This window comes from Ricinus communis, chromosome 4, assembly GCF_019578655.1.
Source record: "Ricinus communis isolate WT05 ecotype wild-type chromosome 4, ASM1957865v1, whole genome shotgun sequence".
Classification (NCBI taxonomy): domain Eukaryota; kingdom Viridiplantae; phylum Streptophyta; class Magnoliopsida; order Malpighiales; family Euphorbiaceae; genus Ricinus; species Ricinus communis.
Genome location: NC_063259.1, coordinates 22,277,732 through 22,303,461, shown reverse-complemented (window position 1 = coordinate 22,303,461; position 25,730 = coordinate 22,277,732). Strand labels below are relative to the sequence as shown.

The 25,730-nt window shown below is 34.9% G+C and overlaps 3 protein-coding genes across 27 annotated transcripts in view; 1 reads left to right on the top strand and 2 right to left on the bottom strand.

Annotated features, from left to right (window-relative positions):
- The window catches only part of LOC8275111 (CDP-diacylglycerol--serine O-phosphatidyltransferase 1), a 32,652-nt gene extending 8,547 nt beyond the window's left edge, over nt 1-24,105 (top strand). For 2 of the 11 annotated variants that reach the window (XM_015723631.3, XM_015723632.3), the window contains exons 11-13: nt 98-351; nt 469-557; nt 710-983. In XM_015723631.3, the coding sequence (XP_015579117.1) occupies nt 98-351; nt 469-557; nt 710-837 (471 nt within the window). In that variant the 3' untranslated portion in view covers nt 838-983. Of the gene's footprint in view, nt 1-97; nt 352-468; nt 558-709; nt 984-1,525; nt 1,802-2,057; nt 3,772-23,894 lie in introns of those variants that run through there. The other 9 variants (XR_007215493.1, XR_007215492.1, XR_001535726.3 and 6 more) reach the window with 9 other exon arrangements.
- LOC8275112 (palmitoyl-acyl carrier protein thioesterase, chloroplastic) lies at nt 2,048-3,715 on the bottom strand. Its single transcript, XM_002526265.4, has 6 exons — nt 3,335-3,715; nt 3,123-3,256; nt 2,859-2,972; nt 2,618-2,786; nt 2,467-2,535; nt 2,048-2,380 (listed from the first exon to the last, which is right to left on the bottom strand). Exons 1-6 carry the CDS (start codon nt 3,713-3,715, stop codon nt 2,054-2,056), a joined length of 1,194 nt encoding a protein of 397 aa, XP_002526311.1. The 3' UTR covers nt 2,048-2,053.
- LOC8275113 (pentatricopeptide repeat-containing protein At1g22960, mitochondrial) lies at nt 7,365-12,201 on the bottom strand. 15 transcript variants are annotated; one of them, XR_007215482.1, is made up of 3 exons: nt 9,004-12,201; nt 8,636-8,735; nt 7,365-8,473 (listed from the first exon to the last, which is right to left on the bottom strand). XR_007215482.1 is itself a non-coding variant. In XM_048372880.1 (2 exons), the coding sequence occupies exons 1-2, from the start codon at nt 11,955-11,957 to the stop codon at nt 9,705-9,707; spliced, it is 1,914 nt and encodes a 637-aa protein (XP_048228837.1). In that variant the 5' UTR covers nt 11,958-12,199; the 3' UTR covers nt 7,365-9,704. The 15 variants fall into 15 exon arrangements, 1 of the variants encoding a protein (XP_048228837.1); XR_007215483.1 differs by having other exon boundaries at nt 7,365-8,433; XR_007215484.1 differs by having other exon boundaries at nt 9,024-12,201.
- Nucleotides 24,106-25,730: the final 1,625 nt, after the last annotated feature.

The following is a 25,730-nucleotide window of genomic DNA, read 5'->3' as shown; positions in this document are numbered from 1 at the left end:
TGCTCTATTCTTTTTTCATGAATGGAACTTCTGTTTTGGTTTTTATTAAAATTTTGATACTGATTTAACTGTTCTATGATGACTGCTTCTTTTCCAGGTTAAACGAACATTAGGACAGTTTACACCAGCACAGTGGGACAAAGATGAGTGGCATCCCTTGCTTGGTCCATGGCGATTTATCCAAGTTCTCAGTCTTTGCATAGTGTTTCTGACAGTAGAGCTCAACACATTTTTTCTTAAGTTTTGTCTCTGGATTCCTCCTCGGAACCCTGTCATAATTTATAGGTTGATCTTGTGGTGGCTAATTGCCATACCAACAATTCGTGAATACAATTCATATCTCCAAGACCGGTACTCTCTCTCTCTTCTGGAAATTATGTTTAGCTTAATGTGAATGTGCATGATTATATTGGAGATCGCCCATGTCTGAACTCATATTCTTCTTGTTTATTTTCTTGTAATTTTAAGGAAACCGGTGAAGAAGGTTGGAGCTTTTTGTTGGCTTTCACTTGCTATTTGCATTATTGAACTTCTCATTTGCATAAAGTTTGGACATGGTATGCTATCTCACTTTTTTCATCTTCACATCACTGTTTCATTTCTTTATTTCCAATTGCCAAATTATATTATATTAGCAAACTATTGTTTTTGATCTATCATGATTGGTGTATGATGAATTTGTATGATTTCTGTGTTTTTTTACCATTAGGTCTTTATCCTAAACCAATGCCTGTATGGTTGGTTATCTTCTGGGCAGCTGTTGGAGTTGCCCTTCTACTATTCATCATTATTTGGTCATGGCAACTGCATCAGAGATTAGGGAGAAAGAGGCAATGAATATTCTAGTATGGTACACTATTCTTTGATTCCATTGTGTTTTTTCTTTTTTTAATGGGTATCCATCAATGTTGTAAATACCCTATTATTACTTCACAGAATTGTAAATGCTTATTCTCATAGTCTAGTGGATCACAGTTGCTTCATTAGAGAATATTTAATTCTTTATTGTCTTTTTCCTTTTCCCCCCGATTGATGTTAAGGAAGTAAAATTCATTCTTGAGTTAATTAATACTAATTTGACAATTGTTAACGGACGGGCCAAGTTCCCGACCTATTTGAATGCTGTCCATTTTCAAATACTCTATTGTTCTGAGTTCCCCTCTTTTCAGTTTTCACTTCCATTGTTTTTACAACACCCATGCTAGCTTTGAACTTCAAAATATAGAGGGGTTTATCTGAGAATTGGATCCACTGTTTGCTAAATACATGTGATGGAATAGGAGAAAATTATTGCCTTGATTGGGTCTACTGTCACAGATTGCCACACACATGAAATGTTCTCTACTTAGATGATGGAATTCAATTATGCCAAATGGGTGTGCTTAGGTCGGGTTTAGGGATGCTGTTGACAGTTGTTTCCATGAATGTGGATACATGTATCATCCATCACTAAGAAAATAAATGAGTTTCACAAGTTTTTATGCTTATGATTTGGCACATTCAATAATTTCTCATTTTCTGTTAGGGTTGGAGCAATTCCTGACGTTTCTTGCATCCTGTTTAAGGGGATGGATTGCATCAATAGAGACACAATCAGGTAGCTTTAATAAATACAGCCATTCCCAGTCCTTACTAGAAAGAAAATTTTTGTATGCACACAATCACACAGCATTATATTTATGTAATCTCTTAGTTTAGAAGCATTTTTCAGAATCATCACTGTAGGTACTGAACAGATTACAATCAAAACAATCCCTAGGTTTCTGTAATCTTTTGGACCCAAGACTTCCATTTTTCTTCAGTTGACATCCTTGTTAGGATATTCTTAGGACATCCATATGTTTCCCATAAATTAAGACCAGAATGTCCAAAAAACATGGAGATGTACAGCAAATCCAATTTATGTATAGTCCTGATTATTACAGGGCTCGTCCTGTTGGTATTGGATTGTGGATGAGGTCTCAATGATTTTCAACAAGGACCCAGATTGCTAAATCTCTTTGCGTTTCACGAAAATACCATAAATATAATTAATTTCTTTTATTCTTTTTTCCTAGGTGGAAAATGGCATCGTGCAAAGCTTTTTCTTCCAAATTGTTTTTCCTCTAACAATCTCTTCATTTTGGGATTCTCCTTTGGTTAGAAGGAGATGTGTATATTTTAGTGGCACCTTGTCCAGAGGTACCAGGAATCCGTTGCCCTCCATTAGTGGTTCAGATGCTAAAGAAAACCCATTTAGTACGGGAATGTCATTACTAAGGATTTCATCCCCATCTGGCTCGCATAGGGATTGAACAATGTCTGCACTTCCACATTCCCTTCTATACTCCATTGTGATACCAGAAAGCTGATGGGACTCCAAAAAATGATCAGGAAGTATCTGTAGAAGCAACAAACGAAATAAGAAGAGAGAGACACTTGACATTGTTTACTTTTCAAGTATGGGATGAGATGATGATTAATTACCTCTAGCATCCATCTTACGTACTTCACATTGTTGACATGGTGGTTCATGTCTAAATCACTCCTTTTGGGCTACAAAATTACAAAGTCGCATCAGCAAGGATTGGTTCAGCTGTTATATGCGTTTAGTTTGGTTATAAGTTATGATGTTCACCTTCAAGTTGGAGATCACATATCTTGCTTTATCGTCCAACTTGGCAATTTTATCAGGTACCTCTTCTTTGATTGCTTGTTTCTCTATAAACCATGGAGATATCTCAGCCCTCACCTCCTCTGGCATCTTCGAGAGGCGCCTTGTCTTCTCGTTCATCATCACCCATGTGCTGTTTCACTTTGATTATTATCAGAACGAGGAAATGGAAGGCGAACATAGAGGAGAAATTACAGACACACACCTAGTTGCACGTACAAATACATGGCCTGTCGCTTGGCTCCGGATGAGCCAGTCTCTCTTCATTCCATTCTTTCCTGATGCTCGTACCCATGTGTCGATTTCCACTACCTCTCCCCTACATGGATTCCCCATATTTTCGTTAATTGTGCATTGAAAGTATAGTATTTCAGCACGGAGGAAACATGCAAATAAATATATGTGTTCCTCTAGGCCTGAGCCTATAGTTCATTTATGTGGCTAATTAATGATGATGAAGGGAGCTTACCAGATTGGATAGTGATCGACCTGAACTTGTAATTTGGAGACTACCCAGATGAGGTTATTCTTCACCATTCCATGAGTGGCCCCAAATCCATTGCTGAGAAGTCCGGAGAGCCATACATGATTCAATGCTGTTTCCTGCATATACGACCTCTCTAAGAACGCAATGTTTTTGCATCATATGATAGAATCAAGTCAATTCAGACAGTTACTTACCTGAAGAAGATATAGTATGCTCTCAAGTGTAGCAGTTTTATCAGGACCAACTTCGTAGGACCTAATCACAATTGTCTGTCTGTAACCAACGCCGCCTTCAATCATAAGACCTTGACGATGAGGATCAATGTACTGCTTCTTCGTCGGTATGTTCTGACGCATCACTTCTTTTGTGAGAGTCAGATTTTCAGAAACAGAAGCTAGATATATTGTTGCCACTCCAACAGTTTGACTTGGTGCATCGAGCTTAAGTGGCCTAGTAGAGGTAGAGGCGCCGTTGATTTTGATCTTGTTCAAGTTCTGCTTATGTGGGTCATGATGGCCATTGCTATTGGATAAACACCTGATAGGCAAGGTGATTGTATAAGAGCAAGTACCCATTTCTTTTTTGCTTTTCTCTATATTCTTTAATGGAGATGTGGAAAGTTTAAATTGAAGGGTTATGCAAATAGATTTATAGTAGCATAGTGACGGAGAGGGCAAAGGCTAAAATTAAATCCAGGGGTAATATTTAGGGGCATTGTTATAGGCATTAATGAACATATCAAGAGATTCTTGTTTCCTGCTGTAGAAAATATTTAGTTCTTGTGTCTTAGTTTTGATCGATCCAACAAGTAGACAAAAAGGGCAGGTCTCACTTTAGGAAATTTTCAGTATTTAGGACAAGAACGTGTTTTTTATTTTTTATTTTTTGCTTTGACATGTAGGAACTCTTCTTTTTTTTTTTTTTCGTTCCTGGAATTTAGGTCCAAATTTTGCGACGTTGCAGAATTTTGTAGCTTTTGTTTGGCAGGTGTGAGCTTGCTAATTCCCCCACGAGATCCTTCCTTTCCCTTCTTTCCTTCATTTCCTCCGTGTCTTTCTCGAATGACATGTTACAGAGAAACTTTGACCGTGAGAATTAGTGGAAGTGTATAGCAAGATTCTTTCTTTTAACAATTACCATCTTATTCTGTGTGCTTAAGGCAGCATAAAATGTTTACTTCTATTTACAAAATGGAAGTTTCAGTTGGGGTAGCTATTCTTATTAATTAACTCATACACCCAAATGAAAGAACCTTTATGCCCTCCATAAAGAACATTATTATGTTTATGGGTTTATGAACTTATATTTTTTAAAATCAGAATGTACTTAAATTTATATTATTGAGTTATATGAAAAATTAAGATTAAATTCAACAATTTATGTATTTAATTGATTAAATTCACTGATAATTTTCATGAATAATGTATTACATTACTGTAACAGAATTGATAAATTTTTATAATTTTAGACTTCCATTCGAACTTCAGTAATACATTACTCAATCAATGTAAAGTATGTTAGTATTCAATTGATTCTATCACAAATAACATAATAGATAAAATCTACTAGACAATTTTTGCATTACAGTGATACAAATTTTCTTTTTGTGTCAATCTATCACTCTCCTTCTCTCTTTTCTTTATGCACACGTCAACTAACTTGTCTAACAGTATGAGTTCATTAACACACTTGAAAAGGGCAAGGACACCTCTTGAATACGAACAGTGAAATTGAAAACTGAAACATAAATGATACGAAATGAAGAACACAATCATCACCCGCTTGGGTAACACTGTGGAAAAATCTGAAAATGTAAGTTGGAGATTAAGAAATATATTCTGAATTTTGTATAATTTATGAATAAACCAAACACCCATTTACAAAAATTGGCAAACGTCCCTTTTGGCTTATACCTGAATTTGGCGCATTAGGGTCCATTACAGACAGTGATTACTTCTAGGGAATATAATATTCTCTGGAAGTTTTTGGGAATCCACTAAACAAGGAAAAAGAAACGAAGGGTTCAAGTTAGTTGAAGAAATAAAATGTAATTTTATTGAATTATATTAAAATCTTTCAATACTTATATATTTGAAATAAAAAAAAAATTTATGACTATAAAAAAATTATAATTTAATAGAAATTCCTTTTTTAGATTCAATATTTTATTTTGTTAGTAAAATGATAGAGACTAGAAATAGAATATATAAACATCTTGTCATATTATATAAATAAGAAATAAAATAAAACAATACTACAGTAGAACAAAACATAACATTAATATATATTTTTAAAAATTATATATTTATAAATATTACTATAAAGAGAAATATTTTCTTAATGTGAAATTTAAAAAATTTATAACTTATTATAATAAAGAGTTTATTTCTAGTAATAACTGGTTAAACTGGGACTTTAATTTTCTATTACTATATAAAAGTTATTCCTATATAGAGTATCATGACAAGTTTTCGAATGGATTTTATTATTATAATAATAAGGCCAACAAAGTTTAACAACACTTATAAAAATAACAAGTAATTTTGACAAGAGGGGTAAACAATTTTGGCCATATATGTAAACTATACATGAAAAAGAAATGGGGAATAAAAATGAAAATTTCAAGGTGCGAAAAGTGCATTAGATACTAAGATCATAAACACAAAGGAAAATTACAGATTATTTTAGAGTTTAAATTTTTTTTTTTACTTCATATTAAGTATTTGAGCCTTATAAGTGTTTAGTTTTATAAGTTAAACCGTTTATTAATTTTATCTTAAATAGTAAATTAATTTAAATACTTTTTTTTATATAATTCCACATTTTTTATTTTTCTATTTATTTTCATTACTATTTTAAGAATTTTTATTTATTTCTCAAGGAATTAAAAGATACTAAAATATATTTTTGCTTATTCATCTAAATAAAAAATAAATACCGTTTTTTTATTCTTTTACTTTATTGCTTTTATTTTTAAAGAGAAAAATTAAGAATCACCTTAAAATATTAAGAAAGAGAGAGATTGAATTATATTTTTAAAGAGTAATTTTTTAAAGAAATGTGGAGTAATACGAAAAAGATAATCTAACATATTCTTTTAGTGCTTAAAAACAAATTCAATGAAAATTAGGAAAAATAAAGAAAATAACTAGGAACAAAATATTAAATAATGAGTAATACAAATGTTTAAGCCGTTTTATATATAAGTTTTTTTAATTTATTACTTTAATCTCTAAAATTTACAAGAGATATTATATTAAATATAAATCAACTGGTTTAGATAGCTAATGGAGACAAAAAAAATCTAAAATAGTAAAATAGAAAAAATTAAAGAATTAAGATTCTAAATTTGTAATTTTTCCAAAGACAAAACAGTGATTTGAAAGTTTAGCTTTCAAAGAGCATGAAAATCATCTCTAGTAAATGGATACTTTTAGTGTTCATAGGAATTTACGCTACTGAATTGGATTCTTCCAAAGCATACTAAAGATCTCTGTTCCCTTTATATTGTAATACTTCGTTCTCAATTTTACCCATTCAATAAATTGTTATTATTATTAAATTTAATTATGTATCTTATTTCTATCCCAAGGAGATCTATGCATGAATAAGGGATTGACTGGTTTCTTATAACCAGGAAACCAAACTCACCGATTCAATTTATTTATTTATTTTTATATATTTTGTAATTAAATCTATTTACACTATCATTTAATATAATCAAACTCACCCACTTAATGTTAATGTGGATAATTCTAGGTTTTTTAAATCTTTTTTATTTTCTTATTTTATTTTTCACCAACTCTAGACACAATCTTTCCATATTCCGTCTAATTCTGATAATCTACCTTTTATTTTCTTTCTTCTTTTTTATTCATTTATATTACCTTAGATATATAAAATAACAATATCTCATTAATTATTTACCATTCATTTATATTACTTTAGATATTGTATGGCATAATATAACAATATGTAATTAATTATTTATTGGCAGCTAAGCTTTTTTTTTTTTTCTTTCTTTAAAAATCATTATCTGTATTTTTAATTCATTATAATATCTTGCAGAAAATGAATAACAAGTTTGAAAAAAAACATGTATTAGTTGACATGGATACTTCAAGTGAGGATGTCAGTGGTCACACAACAGAGGAAATATTGCTTATTTTATTATTTACCAAAAGTTTTGGTCAAGACAATTTTGTATACAAAATACAACAAAAATGAAGGCAAGATGGTTAACATTTTTCTTTTCCTTTTATTTTTTTAAGTCATGTGTAAATTGCTAAAATTAAAAAAAAAAAATAAAAAAAATCATAATCCATACTAAAAATAACTGTGCCCAACTGCATAAGATTAGCCAATGATGCCTCTTTATGGATTTTACCAATAGAAGCCACGGCAACTAAAGTTGTAAGACTCCAAGCTTGAACCCACCTGTGAATAGCCCAAGCAACCTGACAGATATAGGAGATTCCAGAAAGTACGAGAGAAACAAAGAGAAGAACATCTAATAATTCAGTGCCCCTGCTTATAATTATTTATGACTGCACCATCATTTTCTTTAACAATGAAGCGTCCATTGCAGCTTGAGTGCCCACAGTATGTTGATATTACTATAAATTTATCAGGATTATGAAGATGGAGCTATGTCATAAAACAAAAAAGAAGAAATGAAAGGTTAGAACTGGGTTAGATTGGTTCCAGTTACAAAGTAAACAATTCTTAGGGTTGAAGGCATAAGCAAATACAGAGATAAGTTCCAAGTATATGCATTTCCATTAAGAAAGGAATGAACTTAGATGTGGAAATAAACAGGAACATAAAAATAATTTAATAGGTGGCTAAGCTCATGAATATATAGTGATGCAAGATCAAGCCATAAAAATACAGAACAAGAGTAAGTAATAATACAAAAAGCAAAATCAACATGTAAATTAGTTTAAAGGATATAAAAGAAAAAACATTAGCTACCAAGTCAAATTAAAATAGTTGTCTGAAAGCCACACAAAGCGTATACGAAAGAACTTTGTAAACAATTGATTAAAGTAGTTTACCAGCTGATGAAACATTAGATTGAATTGTTGAAGAAATGCATCAGGAGAGACAAAGCACCGTGCTGAGAAACAGATAGGGCTTGAATACCCTTTCTCCAGAAAAGACAACAGGTGCTCACCAAATAAGAGTGTCCTTTCCTTTCTGGATGTTGCGAAACAGGTTGAATACAGAAAATTTAACCAGGTAACCTTTCCATCATGTGTATAGCTTAACGAACCATACCAAAATTCGTAGACTGGTAGAAATAAGAGAAGAGAGAACTAGGATACGTTCATCTATACAAACATCAATGAACAAACTTTTCTGAGCTAAAACGTATCCAGAAAGTTTTTTGCAGATACAACTATAGCAAAACCTAATTTCTTTCGTCTCTATAGTATCTTCATGATGAAGAAACATCAAAAGAAAAGGACAAAATAACAAACAAAATCACATACCTCATTTTAGCAAGAAAAAAAAAATTGCACAAGAGGGTCCTCTCCATGGTAAAATATTTAATGCCGAAAACAGTTCCAATAATTCACCATGCTTCTTAACCTGTACACAAGCACATTCATAGAATCATATACTACTGTTAGTTATCAAGTGTGTTTCAACAGCTGCTTTGGATATGTAGCACAATAGCCTATGTGCATATCATCATGCAACATCATTATCTAATAAAATTTAGCATTGTTCTCTTTTCCACAATTTTTTCATCTAGCAGCACTGACATTTGGATCACAAATCACTAGACCCTTCAATATGAGAATGAAAACCTTAACCTTTCAAGTTTCAACAGAAAATTCATGAAGAACCTGGTAACCTCAACAATTTCTTTGATACCTTTCAACTGCAAACCGATGGCCTCTTTTCCAGGATTGCAGCAAGCTATTTGGGAAGTCAGAAGTGAGAGGGAGAAGGAAAGAGCATAGCTAGCTAGATAGGCATTAGCTCAAGAGAAGAGAAAGACATGAGCATGCGAAGCCCTAGCTAATTAACGAAAGAGCGTGCCTTACCTTGCTCTTGAGTTGAGCTGCAAGCTTAGAACTAGTAGCAAGTTTCCAAAAAGAAGAACGAATCTTAGAATCTTATTTCACCGAATAGGATTAGAAGTTGTTTGAACTCCTACTCCTAGACCAGAGAATATCTTTCTTGTTCTTCAACCTGCGGCCGATAGTAGTACAGTAAGTGACGTCTTCCTCTTTAGCGCCACGCATAATTGGCTCGCGGAAAGGCAGAAGGAAGAAAACCCGATCGAAAGAAAGCTGACCATGAGTTCCAATCCACCTTAGTATAGGTACAGATCCCAACCCCTCGAATCATTACACTGACAAATCAGCAACTGCAAGCCACAATCCATCTGTATAATCACATTGCCAGAGAAGTGAACTGAAAGGAGTAAATTCTTACTTGATGAATCGTCTTAGAAAATTTATCAACTGGCCTATGAGAAGTTCAAGAGACAAGTTTGCTGCTTTCTCACCCACCACCTATGAAACCCGGAACACTTTGTCAAAGGCAGAATCAAGTGTTTGCATCAATGGTTCTATCACCATCTAGTATTAAACTCTCAATGAACTGAACTGCCTGCACTTTATAGTCCTTGTCTAGCTTTTTCAACAGTGCACCATGCGTACAAGAATCTGGCCGAATTCTTTTACCTAGCATTTGTGCATATAATCTCAAGGCCTCCTGCCATTTTCCCATGTTGCAGTTCTCATTTATTAAAATAGTGTAGGTATACTTATTAGGAAAAATTCCTTTTTCTTGCATCTCAATGAAAAACTTGCATGCCTGATCCATTTTCCTCACCTTGCAAAAACCATTTATCAGGACGTTATAAGTTATAACATTTGGCACAACTCCTTTCTCCTGCATCTCTAAGAAATACGCCATTGCCCAATCTAGCCTCCCATTTAGTGCATGTGCATGAATCAACACAGTATATGTGACTACTGTAGGGGTTTGTCCTCTGCTCAGCATATCATAGAATATCTCTCTTCCTTCCCTGAGATGCCCATTCTCCATGTGAGCATGCATGAAGCTAGTATATGTTACATGATCAGGAACATGACCATCCCTGATCATCTTCTGCAACAATTCACCTGCCTCTTCCAAATTGCCCAATTTACAAAGCCCATTCACAAAGACATTATAGGTGATAACATCTGGTGGGAAACCTTTTGTTAGCATTTCTTCTTGCAATTTAAATGCCTTGGCTGTGTCACCAAGCTTCAATTCACCCACTATTCGAGCTGTATATGCAAACTGATCTGGAGCCAAGCCCACATGCAACATCTCATCAAAAAATTCCTTAGCCATCAACATATTTCCCAATTTGCAAGCCCCATTTACCAAAACTGTATAAGTAACAACATCAGGATGAATCCCACGATTGATCATATCCTCTTTGAGCTTCAGTGCAGTCTCCAAGTCCCCTAGTCTGCAAAGTCCATCTATGAGAGTATTATATGTGACGATATTAAAGCTAAGATTCCGAAACCGTAACTCATCCAACAAGATAAATGCCTCACCTATATTCCCCAACCTACAAAACCCATAAATTAAAGTATTATATGAAATTATATCTGGCATCAAATTCTTCTTTAACATATCTGACAACTGCTGTCTAGCATCACTCATTTTCCCTTCCTTGCAAAAGCCATACATAATCGTGTTATGACTTGCCACTGTAGGAGATACTCCTCTAGTAACCATCTCTTCCCAAAGGGCTAATGCCTCTACAAGCAACCCCTTTTTGCAATAGCCACAAATCAAAGGATTATAAGTGTATGGTGAAACTCTCAATCCCGCTTTCGCCATCTCCTGAATCAATCCCTTAGCCTGTTGTAATTCCCCTTTCTTTGACAACCCATTTATCAACACATTAAATGTTACTTCACTCGGATAACACCCTCTTTCTTGCATCTTTGGTACAAGGTCCAATGCTCGCTGCACTTCTCCTCCCTTACAAAAGGAATGCAGCATTGTATTATAAGTAGTAACTGTTGGCCTAATGCCATACTCACCCATCATTCTGTAGACTTCTAGAGCTTTAACTAAAAGATTTTTATCCCTAAGTATCTTCAGAATCCTATTACAATTCTTCACATCAGGCAAGAACCGATTTCTCATCATCTTCTCAAAAACCAACAAACACTGCTCAATCATCAATTTTTTAGTATAAACAAACAACAAAAGATTAAGAAGCTTACTAGATACCTGATAATTCAAATACCCACCGATCAAAACGTCCACAATACCATACATTTCAAAACTAATAATTCTCTCCATAACCCAATAAGCAGATTTCATCAAACAATTATCGACCAAAATCTGAAGAATGGCACAAAAAGCATACTCAGAGGTCTTAAATCCAGGCTGGGTCAGAACGCATTTAAAAAACCTTAAAGCAATAGTGGGTTTCTCACGAATAGAATAAAGAACACGAATAAGCAACTGGGGGTCAGTAATTACAGAATTGAATTTATCAGACACCCAATTTTGATTGCAGAAAGCCCAAGGCTTTTCTTGAATGGTATTAAAGATAAGGTCTTTATAAGGAGCCACAGCAATTGATTGGATAGTAGATTCAACAGTAGTGTGTTTAGACGAGGCAATAGAGGGGGAGTAGTTATGAAATAGCGAAACAGAGGATGGGAATAAAAAACGTACCTCTAGAGTATTAGCATTCGTAAAAGAGTAATAATAAAAATAACAAGAAGAAGAAGAAGAAGAAATCCATAAAGCTTTTGATGCTCTTAAAGAGAGGGTCATTGATTAGAGCAAAAGCATCTTACAATAATTTAATAGATTCAGACATTAGGGTTTTTATTTTAGGGTTTAACGAACAGACTGAGAGTGGCAAATGATGGCATAGCTTCAAGGGGAGCTCGCCGTAGTGAAGTCTTCGACAGAGAAAAATCAACAAAAAATTTTAGCGAACAGAGAAAAGATCCGAACCCGAAATTGTTTCCATATGAGCGGATCCTGTCCAACGGTTTTATTTCTGGCCCCGGATCCGACCACGTTTTAGTAGAGGCTTAACGTATTCGTGTTAATATGAGGCAAGCTATCAGGGCATATAATGAGTCAATGGAGAATATAAATTGATCCGGACAAGGTAAATCCTATTCAAGAGATCCTAGTCCAAAAACAGAGAATATAAATTGATCCGGACAAGGTAAATGCTATTAATGGTTTGTGATCCTATATTCAAGCTTTTGAGGAAACACCAACCTGTTGTATAGGACGAACACTGTGAGGAAGCTTTTGACAGGATTAAAGAATATCTAATGAAGCTACCGATGTTAAAGCCACAGAAGGATGGAAAACTGATGATTCTATACTTAGCCTTAGAAGAGGAAGCCATAGGTGCAATGGTAGCGCAATATGGACCCAACAATGTGGAGCATGCGGTGTATTATCTCAGTAAGAAGTTGTTGTCTTATGAGTCGAAGTATAACCTCATAGAGAAGATGTGTCTAGTCATGATTGGGCTACAAGGAAGTTAAGGCATTATTTCAAATCTTATAAAGTGCAAGCAATCTCGAAAATCGACTCGCTGAAATATCTGTTTGAAGCTCTGTCTCTTACAGAAAAACTGGTTAGATGATTAGTAATCTTGAAAATATTTGACATCGAGTACATCACTAAGAAGGTAGTCAAGGGCAGTATGGTAGCGAAGTCTTTAGCTCAGAATGTGATTGAAGAAGATGATCCTTGGGATATGGAATTCCTTGATGAGAATCTAAGGGCAATTGAGATTCAAGAATGGAAGATGTACTTCAATGAAGCTGTAAACGCAAGAGGTGCAGTGTTAGGGGTAGTTCTGATTTATGCCAAAGGGAGAAATGCTACCAATGGCTAATAGATTGGATTTCAAAGTGACTAATAATATGGGGGAGTACGAAGCATATTTATTTGGATTAGAAGTAGCCGCGCTGGTAGGAGGGAGGCAACTGATGGTTTATAGGGATTCCGTGCTAGTGATCCAATAAGCCATTAAGGAATGAGATATGAAAGAGGAAATATTGAAACTATATGTCAATTACCTCAAAACTTTGGTTTGCAATTTTTCTAAGTGTTCGTTCATAGACTTGCTGCGAGATGAGATTCAAATAGCGGATGCGCTAGCTACTTTATCATTAATGTGGGACAACCCTTTACAACTTCTAATGAAGCTGTTGTTGATCATGAAGTCAAAAGCACCCTGTTATCAAAGAAACTGGGTCATACAAGTTCAGATGGGACTAGAAGAGAAGCCATGATTCTACGACCTAAAGAGATTTGTAGAAGACAAGTGTATCTAAAGGAAGCAACTGTAAAGGAAAGGTACGTGCTGTGGATACAGGCTAGAAGTTACCTCAGCTATGAAGGAGTGTTGTATAGAATGCTTCAGGTGTTCAGCTTCAATGTATTACTAAGACAGAAGCGCAAGCAGTGATAGAAGAAATGCATAAAGGAGTGTACGGGCCTCATATGAATGACATAATCTTGATTAGGAAGATCATTTGTCAAGGCTATTACTGGTTAACGATGGAAAAAAATTGTATAGCTTTAGTAAGAAAATGCCGTGAGTGCCAGCTTTACAGTGACCTAAGTCATGTACCTTCGACTGAGCTACATAACTTGACATCCCCATGGCCTTTTATAGCTTAGAGAATCAACATCATCGGAGAGATAAAACCTCCTTCAAATAGTCACAGATACATAGTAGTAGCGATCAACTATTTCCTTAAATGGATTGAGTCCGAGTCATTCACTATTATGGGGGCAAGACAAATGACCAGGTTTATAGAAAAGAATCTGATTTACAGATATGGAGTCCCACATCACATTGTGATAGGTAATGGCTTGCAATTCATGAGCGAAACAGTAGACTTGCTAGCAGAATACAAGATCGAGCATCATAGGTCTTCTTTGTATAAACCTCAAGCAAATGGAGCGTTGGAAGCAGCTAACAAGAACTTAAAGAAAACTCTCTCAAAGATGATATGGAATAACAAGGATTAGTCGTTTCAGTTACCCTTTGCACTTTGGGAATATCAAACAACTGAGCGAATGCCGACTGGCCAGACTCTATACTCTTTAGTGTATAGGACTGAAGTGGTCTTATCAATTAAGCCGGAGCTGAAGTCTTTGAGAGTTGTATTGGAGGTAGAAATACTAGAATGCCAATGGGCTGAGTAGTGGTATCAACAATTGGCTTTGGTTGATTAGAAAAGGATGAAAGCCCTATATTAGATGCAGTTATACTAGAAACGGATTGCTAGGGCGTTTAATAAGAAAGTGAAGTCAGGGAGGATCTGAGCTGGAGATTAGTATTGAAACACACAAGACTTGTTGTATTTGACCCAAGAGGGAAGTTCAAACCTAATCAGGAAGACTCGTACTTGGTAAAGAAAATCATACCTAAGGGTGCCGCTAAGATATCAGATTTGGAGGGAAATGAGTTCTTCGAACCAATCAACTTGGATTGTCTCAAGAAATATTATGTATAATAAAAATATAATAGAAAATGCTGATCGGAAAATTCAAAAAGTGTTGTTCAGGCAAAAATCAAGGCAATAAGAAAAACTAATCAATTAGAAAATCTGAAAAGACTGGCTGATGACAGGAGTTGTATCATGAGAAATCAAAATGTACCCATCTAGGCCTTCATTAAATGAATAAATTGTCTTGGATTCTTATCAAATGTATTTATATCTATTTATTACTTTACACACTAACTAAAAATAAAAACTAAGCTAAAGTACTATGCAAAATGAATGAGATCTAAAAAGAAAAATATTTTTTTTTCATTTTCCTCTCTTTGCGTCTGCATCTGCCTTTAGAGTCAGCAGCTAGCTCTCGGGTCTTCTTGAACCTCACAAATCCAGGGAAGGTGGTAATCTGAAGCTCAACCCAAGCTTTGTAGTTGTCATCTATAGTCAGGTCGCCTTTGAAATCAAGGTTGCGCTCTATGTCCTGGCGAGGCCAGAGTCTCTCCATCTTGCCTAAGAAATCTTGTATGAGTGGGAAGCCTTCAAATTCATGAGGGAATTCCAAAATCTACTGCTTCTACCCGTACTGGCGACAAAGTCTCAAGGGCGTGTAGAAAGTGGATGCCCTCAATCCAAGTAAAGGCATACAATTGTCGTATATCTTAAGTGTGACATGCTTGATTCTCCATCATGGATAAGAGTAGTGAATAAGTGTATCTCTGATGCCCTTCTTCCAAAAAACCATCCATCATGGTCCCGTAGGGTAACGACTGATTGAATTCGCACATGCCTCGGCTCGTATTTATCGACGTTCCTTGGGATGATCAATATCTTGAGATTTTGTACAACCAAATCTATAAAAGAAAATGAAAAAGAAAAAGGAAAGAGAAAAATAATGTTAAGTTGAAAATCCAAAAGGGCGGCTTAGGCTAAAGTTAAGGCAATAATAATAAAGAAAAAAGAGTGATTTGGTTGTGTACTTGTAAGAGAATGAGGCTACCATCAAACCATTGATGGGTTTTCTACATGTCTAGCTCAATGATGGTCTCAGCCAGAATGATGGGTATAGGCTTTGCTCCATGCTTCACTTGATCAATGATGCCAGCAATTCTGATATCTCCTTCTCCCCAAGGTGAAGTTAGCAGAAATTAGAAATAAAGACAAAAGCCCAGCATCCGAATCCAAGTAGGTGTTCCTCTTTCTTTCTTTTTACAACAAGAGATTATAGAAGCTAGACAAATATGCTCACCAATAGAATGGGAAAGAACTTCGGTTGGGGGCATGTTATCAGCACTCCTTTTCTAGATCTAGATATCGAGGGAAAAATAGAGAACCCTATGATGAAAGTTACTGCCTTCTCGGGTCTCGGGGGATGAAGGAAAGGTAAATCCAGGCTAGGGTTGGCATTAATCCAGCTGGAATTACCTTTTTAAAATCAATTTGGACTTAGTTGTTAAGAAAAATAAAGTTCAATGGTCAAAACGGCAGTTTTCACAAATTCAGGAACCTAATTATAAAGTTTTCAAACTTCTTCTACATAGAGCCAATCAACTCTATAGTCGATTGGGTTTTTACAATCTGATGTCATTTTTTTTGGTGATTTTACGTCCATATATAGATTCTATAAGGTCTCCTTGACGATAATCATGATTTTTATTAATAATTATTTGAATTTAAGAATTTAAATTGAATATCTATCAGATTATTTTGAAATCTATCATCACTCTTAGAGTTTCCCTTGAAACCCTACCTCTATAAATAGAAAAAAATGATTAGGGTTAGAGTTAACAATTAAGAATCAAGATTTGACAACAAGTGATATCGACACTTGAAAAACAGTGAGAAAGAAAACATACAGAGAAAAACTAGAGAGAAAATAAAGAAAAGACTATCGTTCTTATTTGACAATAAAAAATTCAAGCCACTAAGAAAGAACATGTTTTGGAAAGAAACCACTAAGAAAGAACTGTTTTTGGAAACCTGTTTTCTAAATGGGCAAAAGATTTCTCCACACCAGATCCTGCACTGGATTCCTACCCGGTCTTTGACTTAACTACATCCTCATCACCTAAGACTCGCAAATCTATCAACTACAGTGACAATATGATTAGAACATAAAATTGGTTCTTTCATTCCTTTTTTTTATTTCCTTTGTTATTTATTTTTAGAACATGATTAGGATTTTAATTTAAGATCAGTATGATTAGATTGAGATTTTTGTGCATATGCATGATTATTGGATTTTGAATATGATAATAAGAACTCTAGGGTTATGAAATATGATATTGTGCCAATTAGAGTTTTGGATCTAATTAGAAACATGTTATAGGATTAATGATTAGATCTATGTTTCCATTATGATTAGGTGGTTAAATATGTTTAAATAATCATGAATGATTTGCCATCTGTTAGTTTACTGTACTTTAGGTTTTTTATCAATTTAGGATTTTGATCGTTCAATTGACTTTTATTTTATTTTAATATTTTTATTCTATTTTCTTTTACTATAATTGATTTTATTGTCTGTGCATGTGAAATTCGGCTCTAGGATGCAAAATACACTGAATAATAATTGGAAGTCCAGCTTAGAATCCTAGAGTCGATCGGCTCAGTACAGAGCTAATTGGCTCTGTGTTGAGCCGATCGGCTCTCCATATAAAGCCGATCGGTTGTTCAAGCCTAGCCTCTACTTTTCTCTTTGAACATTTTTAATGTATTCCGACATTATATATAGTTTTTAGGCCTTTTTCTTTGGCAATCGTAGTTGTAAGCCGGGTTGTAATAATTAGGTTTTACTTTATGCCTTTATTTTGTTTGTTTCTTTTTTTGCATGATTAATTAAATATGTGTTATATGATTGATTAATTAAAATGGGCAACATAGACTTAGGGTTAAAACTGGATCCAATATGAATGTTGTAGTCCAATAGGCTAATTAACATTAACTGGGCCTGAAATCCTAAAATCTAAATAGACTTAGCAGGTGTTGGCATGCTTTAGTTAGGACTTGGGCTTAAATAGAATTAGGATCACAATTAACAGGCCTTCTCATAATAAGTAGTCCATTAGGTGTAAAGACTAGAAATCAAAAGCATAACATGTATTTGGGCTAGATTAGGTGAGCCTTACACATAATTAATTAGTAGATTAGGCTAATAACTCCAATATGGACTAGGCTGAATACAAATGGGCTAGACTTAGGTGAATTATATGTGTTCTTTTAGCATGCCTTTGTATAAATTGCTTGCATTTATAGGGAATAATTTGTTAAACAATAAAATTAAAGACTAATATACACAAATAAGGAAGTTGGCTTCCAGATCCATCTCTAGACTTTGTGGCGTAAGCTTCCTTAAATCTGAGAAATGCCATTCATTAGTAAAAGTGCCTCGGTGATTACCCAGGTGGCGACTCCCATCTCCGCACTAGTCTCAATAACTAGTTAGCATGTTCCCAATTAGGTTGAAAAGCCTTATGGTGCCGTAGTCGCTAAAAACAGTAGGGTGCGCGCCCGAAACCGCTGCCCACAATGGAGACTCCACTAGGAAAAAGAGAAGTCGATTCGAGTGTATGTTTGTCATTAATTTTATTATTTGACAGATTATTCTTGCATCATTACACTTTCACACACTGTACACTTTGGTCCCAATAACCCCGATGGTGTCGGCTAGCGGTTCTTTGGCTCCACTCGATTCCTAGAATTGCGACACTGGCTACCATCACTCACAAGTAATGAGTGAATTTCTTTCGTTGCATAGACCCTTTGGTGGGGAGACGAGCCAAGAAAGAACACTTTTTGCTTGTGGGAGCCTTTTATCTTTACCCAAGACTCAGCTCATGCTAATGACCGTAGTAATCTCTCTTAGGTATCCTGTTGCTTGCTATGTGAGATGTTTTTTCTTGTAAGTATCTTAAGCCCAACTATTAAAAGGCCTTGGCTCATAAATGTCGAACCAGGCTCTAGACCCAAAATATGCAGGCTTTTATGCTTATATTGAGACACATCACTTTGTTTATTTTAATCTACTTTGAGGGCTTATGGCATGCATGTCGAGCCTACTATTCCCTATTGATAGAAAGCCCAAACTTAAAATCTTAAAGAAGAAAAACTCACCATGAACCATGTGCATAAGTAATAAGGTTGGAAGGATGAACTGTATATTACTGTGTATGCTAGGACATGCATCATGCATCCCATACATTCATGCATTATATTAACACGTTATTTTTTTAGCCATTTTAGATTATCATCCTTACTCTGGATAAGACAGGAATGGATATCAAGAGGGCCCATTTCACTAGCAATCAAGACAAGAGCCCAAGAAGTAGCACTTCAGAAGTTGAAATAAAGATAGCCTACAAGCAAGACATTGATGCTATCAATACTGCAATTATAGCTCACTTAAGGATTATGATCTAAGAGAAACTCCAACAAGTTTTGGCTAAGAGTTTGGGGAAACAAACTATCCAAAAGACTACTACTGCCCCTACAACTACTATTGCTGATATAGAAGCATATGGTGAGCACCTCTGGAACTTGGATGACTACATGCTAGAATAAGCTAAGAAAGAGTCTGCTCTTATTGCAAAAGCTGTTATGGAATTTAAGATTCTGCATAGTTTGACTAAAAGGCTCGACAAGATGCAATATATGCTGAACGATCAAGGTTTAAATTCACCCTCTAATTTCAATGAACTGATGCTGATTGGAGAAGACAAGTTGCCTCCCAAATTTTCTATGCCTGAAATGCTGAAATTCAATGAAACTAGAGATCCAAAGGTGCACCTGAAGCAATATTCTACTATCATGAGTATTACTCATTTGGCTAAGACCCAAATCATCAAGCTGTTTGTACTCTCATTAAAAGGGCTAGCTGTGAATTGGTACCATGAGTTGGAAAGGCCCATCAAGTCTGATTAGAAAAGGCCTTGTGATGCATTTTCGAAGCAATATGGCTACAATACTCACCTAGAAGTCTCTATAAGGGATTTGGAATCGATAAAGCAAAATCCTAATGAATCCTTTTTTCAATTCTTGACTAGATGGAGGAACAAAACAATTTTAATGAAGAACAAGCCTTTTGAAAAGGATCAAGCTCGAATAGTAGTTTGAGATGTTCTCCCATAATGGGTGGAAAAGCTACAGATGATGAATCCCAAGACTCTCGCAGGCCTGTACAATAATGGCTTACAAGTAGAAGAAATTGAAAATGCTAAAGCTGGTTGGAGCATGAAAAACTCTGAAGCTATAGAGATTGAAAAGCTACCATCTTTAAGATGATGAAGCCTCACAAGATTCATATGTCGATTTAGAATAATGATTTTGCTTTTAGTTAGGATCGAGGATAAAACTTTGATTTTTGCTTATTTGATGTTTATCTTAATGGTATTTTGCATGATAATGATTACTATATGAGCATGTTTAACATTAGTTCTTTTCGAATGGTTTATTTAATTTGGGCAAAAATGATAATCCTAAGTAATTTCTACTACATATAATATAACTCTTGAAGAGAGAGAAAGTGAGAAAAAAAAAAGAAAAAGTTAGTATTTGATATGCACAATTGAAGTCAAGATAATAGAATTATTCAACATACCGGGGGCAAAGCAAGAAGGCCAAATTCATCCATCATTACATAACAACCTTAAAATTGGGGTCCCTGAATATTAAAAGATGTTAAAGGTTGGTGCTCTAAACCTGAAGAATGCAAGATCGATTGCATCTACCTCCAAAAAGAAATTTAGATTCGAGCTGGAAAACTTCCATATCAGAAAAAAAGATTAAGCTCGAAGATGCTGGAAGGAGTACAAATCTTTGGGGGCAATAAGTTCACAAGTTTCAGATACTATCTTTTGAAAAAATAGAAAAAAATAGAAAGACCGATCCTATTGACTAGAGGACCTGTATAGGCTAGTCAGGCAAAAGTTTAGAAAATAAAAGGTGAGAGAAAAATATTCGACTAGAAAATCCAAAAGGACTAGTTAATAACAAGAGTAGTATTATGTGAAATAGAAAATGTACCTGTTTGTGCCTAGATTAAATGAACAAAATTTGATTAGAATTTTTTTTTAAACTTGCATATCAGTTTTCATTGTTTGTGCACTGCCAGAAGGAGAAAATAAAATAAGAAGCAGAATCTACAAGATCTAAATAGAAGCAAGGTCATTTTTTTCTTCGACTTTTCTTCTTGTGTTTCTTGCAGGAAACCCCAAGAATTTATAGTACTGAAGTCACCATCAATCTTGACACCATGCATAATAAATCGGCAGAACCAAAGTCTTTTAGCTTTCATTCAAGAAATCTTACCTTAGGAGAAGTTTTGAAAATTAGTGGAATCATCTACAAGCTCGACAAAAGAGACTACAAGTACTCGAGTAACCAAATCTGCAAAAGGAGAAAATAAAGAAAAGTATAAAGAAATGAATACACTAAGTTGAAAACCCAAAAGGGCGGCTTAGGCAAAAATATAATCTACTAAGTTAAAAACTCGAAAGGGCAGCTTAGGCAAAAGTTAAGACATCAACTTGCTAAGTTGAACACCTGAAAAAACGGCTTAGGCAAAAGTTAAGGCGTGAAAGTAAGAAAGAAAAAAGAGATTTGGTTGCTATCTGCATGAGATTTTCATGAAGCCAATTGTCATTACACAAGTATCAGTATAGCCCCAAGGCAAAATGATTCAGTCTTGGCGTGCTTGAGTTATATCTAGATCTGCACTTCCTGTTGCCACCATGACTTTTAAATTTCTGATATGCATGATCGTCTTTGTCATTTTCTATTTAGCTCCATGCCTTATGACCAAAGAGTAGACAACCTACTTGTCAAAGCGTCAATCTTTTGCCAATGAGCATCGAAATGCCTTTGTCCAAATTAAAGGTTGATTTTTAAAAATGCATTTCATGTCATACATAACATGCATATCACATACCTTCACTACTTTTGCTTGATGAGATCTATATGTATACTTGTGTATATATTACTAACTTGTAACTAGAAAATAAAAAGAAGTTCAAAAAGAAATAAAGCACTTAAACCACACTCAAGTTTACCTTTCGGAGCAGAAGATGCATCAGTTTACTTCTCAAAGCAAACGTTTATTAGTTTACTTCCTGAAGCAGAGATTATCAAGCTTAGTTGCTGAAGTTGAAGATCATCAACTTATATCTCGAAGTGGAATAATCATCATCCTAAAGTAGAATATCATTAATTCACATCCCGAAGTGGAAGTTATCCAAGAGAGTAAGTACATGCCAAATCATAAACCGAAGTGGAAATTACAATATAATTGTATCCCAAAGCGAAAAGTAATCAAGAAGCTAGAGGAAAGTCTCTGTAAGAACAAAATTGACGGGCGTGGTTCCTAAATCAGCATGTGTGGTCCTTAAATCAGTGGACGTGGTTCCCACATCAATGGGCATGGTCCTTAGATCATAGGTCGTGGCTCCCAAATCAAACAGGCATGGTTCCTAGATCAGCAGACGTGGTTCCCAAAATCAGACGGGCGTGGTTCTTAAATCGTCCGGTGTGGCTCCCAAATTATATAGGCATGGTTTCAAAAACCAATGATTGTGGTTCCCAAATTGAACATGTGTAGTCCTTCAATCAAAATGGGCAAAGTCCTCAATTAAAGCAGGCGAAGTCCTCAAACACACAAGCAGTGAAGTCCTTAATCTAAGCAGGCGAAGTTCTTAACCTAAGCAAGCGAAGTCCTCAGTGCAAACAGGCAAAGTCCTCACCCTAAGCAGGCAAAGTCCTCAACCTAAGCAGGTGAAGTCCTCAACCTAAGCAGGTGTGGTCCCCACATCAAATCAACAATCAAAATTTGAGCTTACGAGGTGTGGCTTCTACAACTCACATACTTTTGCTATATCCTTGATGTCTATGATTTGTCTTAATTTATCTAATGCATTGCATGCTCATAAATTTCAACAAATCAGGGGCAGTTATGAGCACCCTTTTTCTGAATCTAGATATCGAGGGAAAAATGGAAAACTCTATGATGAAAGTTACTACCTTCTTGGGTCTCAAGAGATGAAGAACAGGCGAATTTAAGGCTAGGGTTGCTGTTAATCGAGCTAGAATTACCGTTTAAAAATCAATTTAGACTCAATTGTTAAGAAAAATAAAGTTCGAGATCAAAACGACAGTTTTCACAAATTTAGGGACCTAATTACAAATTTTTCAAATTTCCTCTACATAGAGCCAATCAGCTCTACATAGAGTTTATTGGTTCTATATAGAGACAATCGGGTTTTTACAATTTGATGTCGTTTTTCTCAATAATTTTATGTCCAGATATAGATTCTAGAAGGTTTCCTTGATAATAGTTATGATTTTTATTGATAATTATTTAAATTTAAAGAATTTAAATTAGATATTTATCAGATCATTTTGAAATCTATCGTCACCCTTAGGGTTTTCTTGAAACCCTACCTCTATAGATAGAAAGAGGTGATTAAGGTTAGGGTTAACAATTAAGAACTAAGATTTGGCATCATTGAAAAACGCTGAGAAAGAAAACACAGAGAAAAACTAAAGAGAAAAGAAAGAAAAAGATTGTCGTTCTTATTTGACAATAGAAAATTCAAGCCACTAAGAAAGAACCATTTTTGGAAAAAAGCCACTAAGAAAGAACTATTTTGGAAACCTATTTTCTAAATTCATAGAGGATTTCTCTACACCAAATCCTGCACTAGATTCCTACCCGGTCTTTGACTGAACTACATCCTCATCACCTGAGACTCGTAGATCTATCAACTATGGTGACACCCTGAGAATTCCTTCAGACATGCATTCACCATCATCATAAAATTAGTTCCTTCGTTCCTTTTTTTTATTTCTTTTATTATTTATTCTTAGAAACATGATTAAGATTTTTGATTTATGATCAGTATGATTAGATTAGGGTTTTTGTGGATATGCATGATTATTGAATTTTGAATATGATAATAAGAACTCTAGGATTTTGAAATATAATATTTTGCCAATTAGGGTTTTGGATCTAACTAGAAACATATTATAGGATTAATGATTTGATCTATGTTTCCATCATGATTAGGTGGTTAAATATGTTTAATATAATCATGAATGATTTGCCATATTTTAGTTTACTGTACTTAGGAGTTTTTATCAGTTTACGGTTTTGATCGTTTAATTGACTTCTAATGTTTTTATTCTATTTTCTCTTATTCTAATTGATTTTATTGTCTTTGCATGTGAAATTCGGCTCTAGGATGCAAAATACACTAAAGAATCGTTGAAAGTCCAGCCTAGAACCTTAGAGTCAATCGGCTCAGTGTAGTGTTCAAGCCCAGCCTCCATTTTTTGCTTTCTTTTTGACAATTTTTAATGTATTCTGACGTTCTATATAGTTTTTAGGTCTTTCTCTTTCGGAGTCATAGTTGTAGACCGGTTCTAATAATTAGGTTTTATTTTCTCCTTTATTTTATTTATTTTGCTTATTCAATAATTAATTAAATATATGTTATATGATTGATTAATTAAAATGGACCACATAGACTTGGGGTTAAAACTAGATCCAATATGAATATTATTGTCCAATAGGCTAATCAACATTAATTGGGCCTAAAACCCTAAAATCTAAGTATTATTAGCAGGCCTTGGCATGTTTTAGTTTGGACTTGGGCTTAAATAGAATTAGGATAAAAATGGACGGGCTTTCTCATAATAAGTAGTTCATTAGGTCTAAAGGTTGGAAATCAAAAGCATAACATGTAATTGGACTAGACTAGGTGAGCCTTACACACAATTAATTAGTAAATTATGCTAATAACTCTAACATAGGCTGGTTTGAATATAAATAGGCTAGACTTAGATGAATTATGTGTATTTTTTTGGTATGCCTGTGTATAAATTGCTTGTATTTATAGGAAATAATTTGTTAAATAATAAAATTAAAGACTACTATACACAAATAAGGATGTTGGCTTCTAGATCATTCTTTGGACTCTATGGCGTAAGCTTCCTTATGGAATCCGAGAAGCGCCACTTATTAGTAAAAGAGTCCCGGTGATTACCTAGGTGGCGACTCGCATCTCTGCGCTAGTCTCAATGACTAGTTAGTGTGTTTCCGTTTAAGTTGAGAAGCCTTACAGCGTCGAAGTCGCTAAAGAAAATTGGGTGCACATCCAAAACCTCGCCCACACTTGTCAAATAGCTCCACTAATTTGCTAGGAAAGGGATCGTTAAGCCTTGACAAAGCAATCAGATGAGAAGAATCCATAGGGCCTCTAAAAATGGCAGAGAACACCTTATGCATAGGGCACAGTTCTTGCCCGTTGAATATAAAGACATGGTCTCTTGACACAAAAAGTTGATAACAGAATGAAGAAACCCATAATCAAGCTTGGTCTGTTGCATGGCTTTGAACTATGAAATATGAAATTTCCTAAGTTTGATCCAATCAACACCAGTTATGGTTTTGAGAAGAGTTTGTAGGCTTTTGCCACTTTTTTGAGTTATGTTTTTTTGGTTTCTAAAGATGAAAATCAAATATGGGGAAGTGTGAGGGGTGCATGTGTATTTATAGGCCTCAATTTAGAGTTAAATTCGAACTCTGAAATCGCAGAGTTGAATCGGCCGAGTGTACAGTCGATCGGCTGTGTGACGTCATCATGCATGTTCTTTGCTTTTAAAGGCTTTTCAAAGCATTTCCTCAATCCCCATTGTCTGTGAGTCCAAAATATGCAATACAAAGAAGCAATAAAGTGCAAAAAAGGATTTAAATACCAAAAGCACATAATTTTATATATCTCTAGGAAACTCAAAGTTTACAAAAGAGTGGAAGTACAAGCAATGACAGAAAAATAAAAAGCCATAATGACAGAAAAATAAAAAGCCAGGGTTCTTTCCCGAATCCCCCATCCCATCATCTGAATTGGTGTCCATCCCTTGAGTCCACAAAGTAGACAGCTGAAGCATCAGAGTATCAATTCTGCATTACTGAGCGTTAATCCAATGTTGTCGGTCGTCCACTACCCTTGCAAGCTCTCATGGTCTCTCTAAGGAAAACCCAAAGGAGATTAGTTAATATATGTGTATACATACA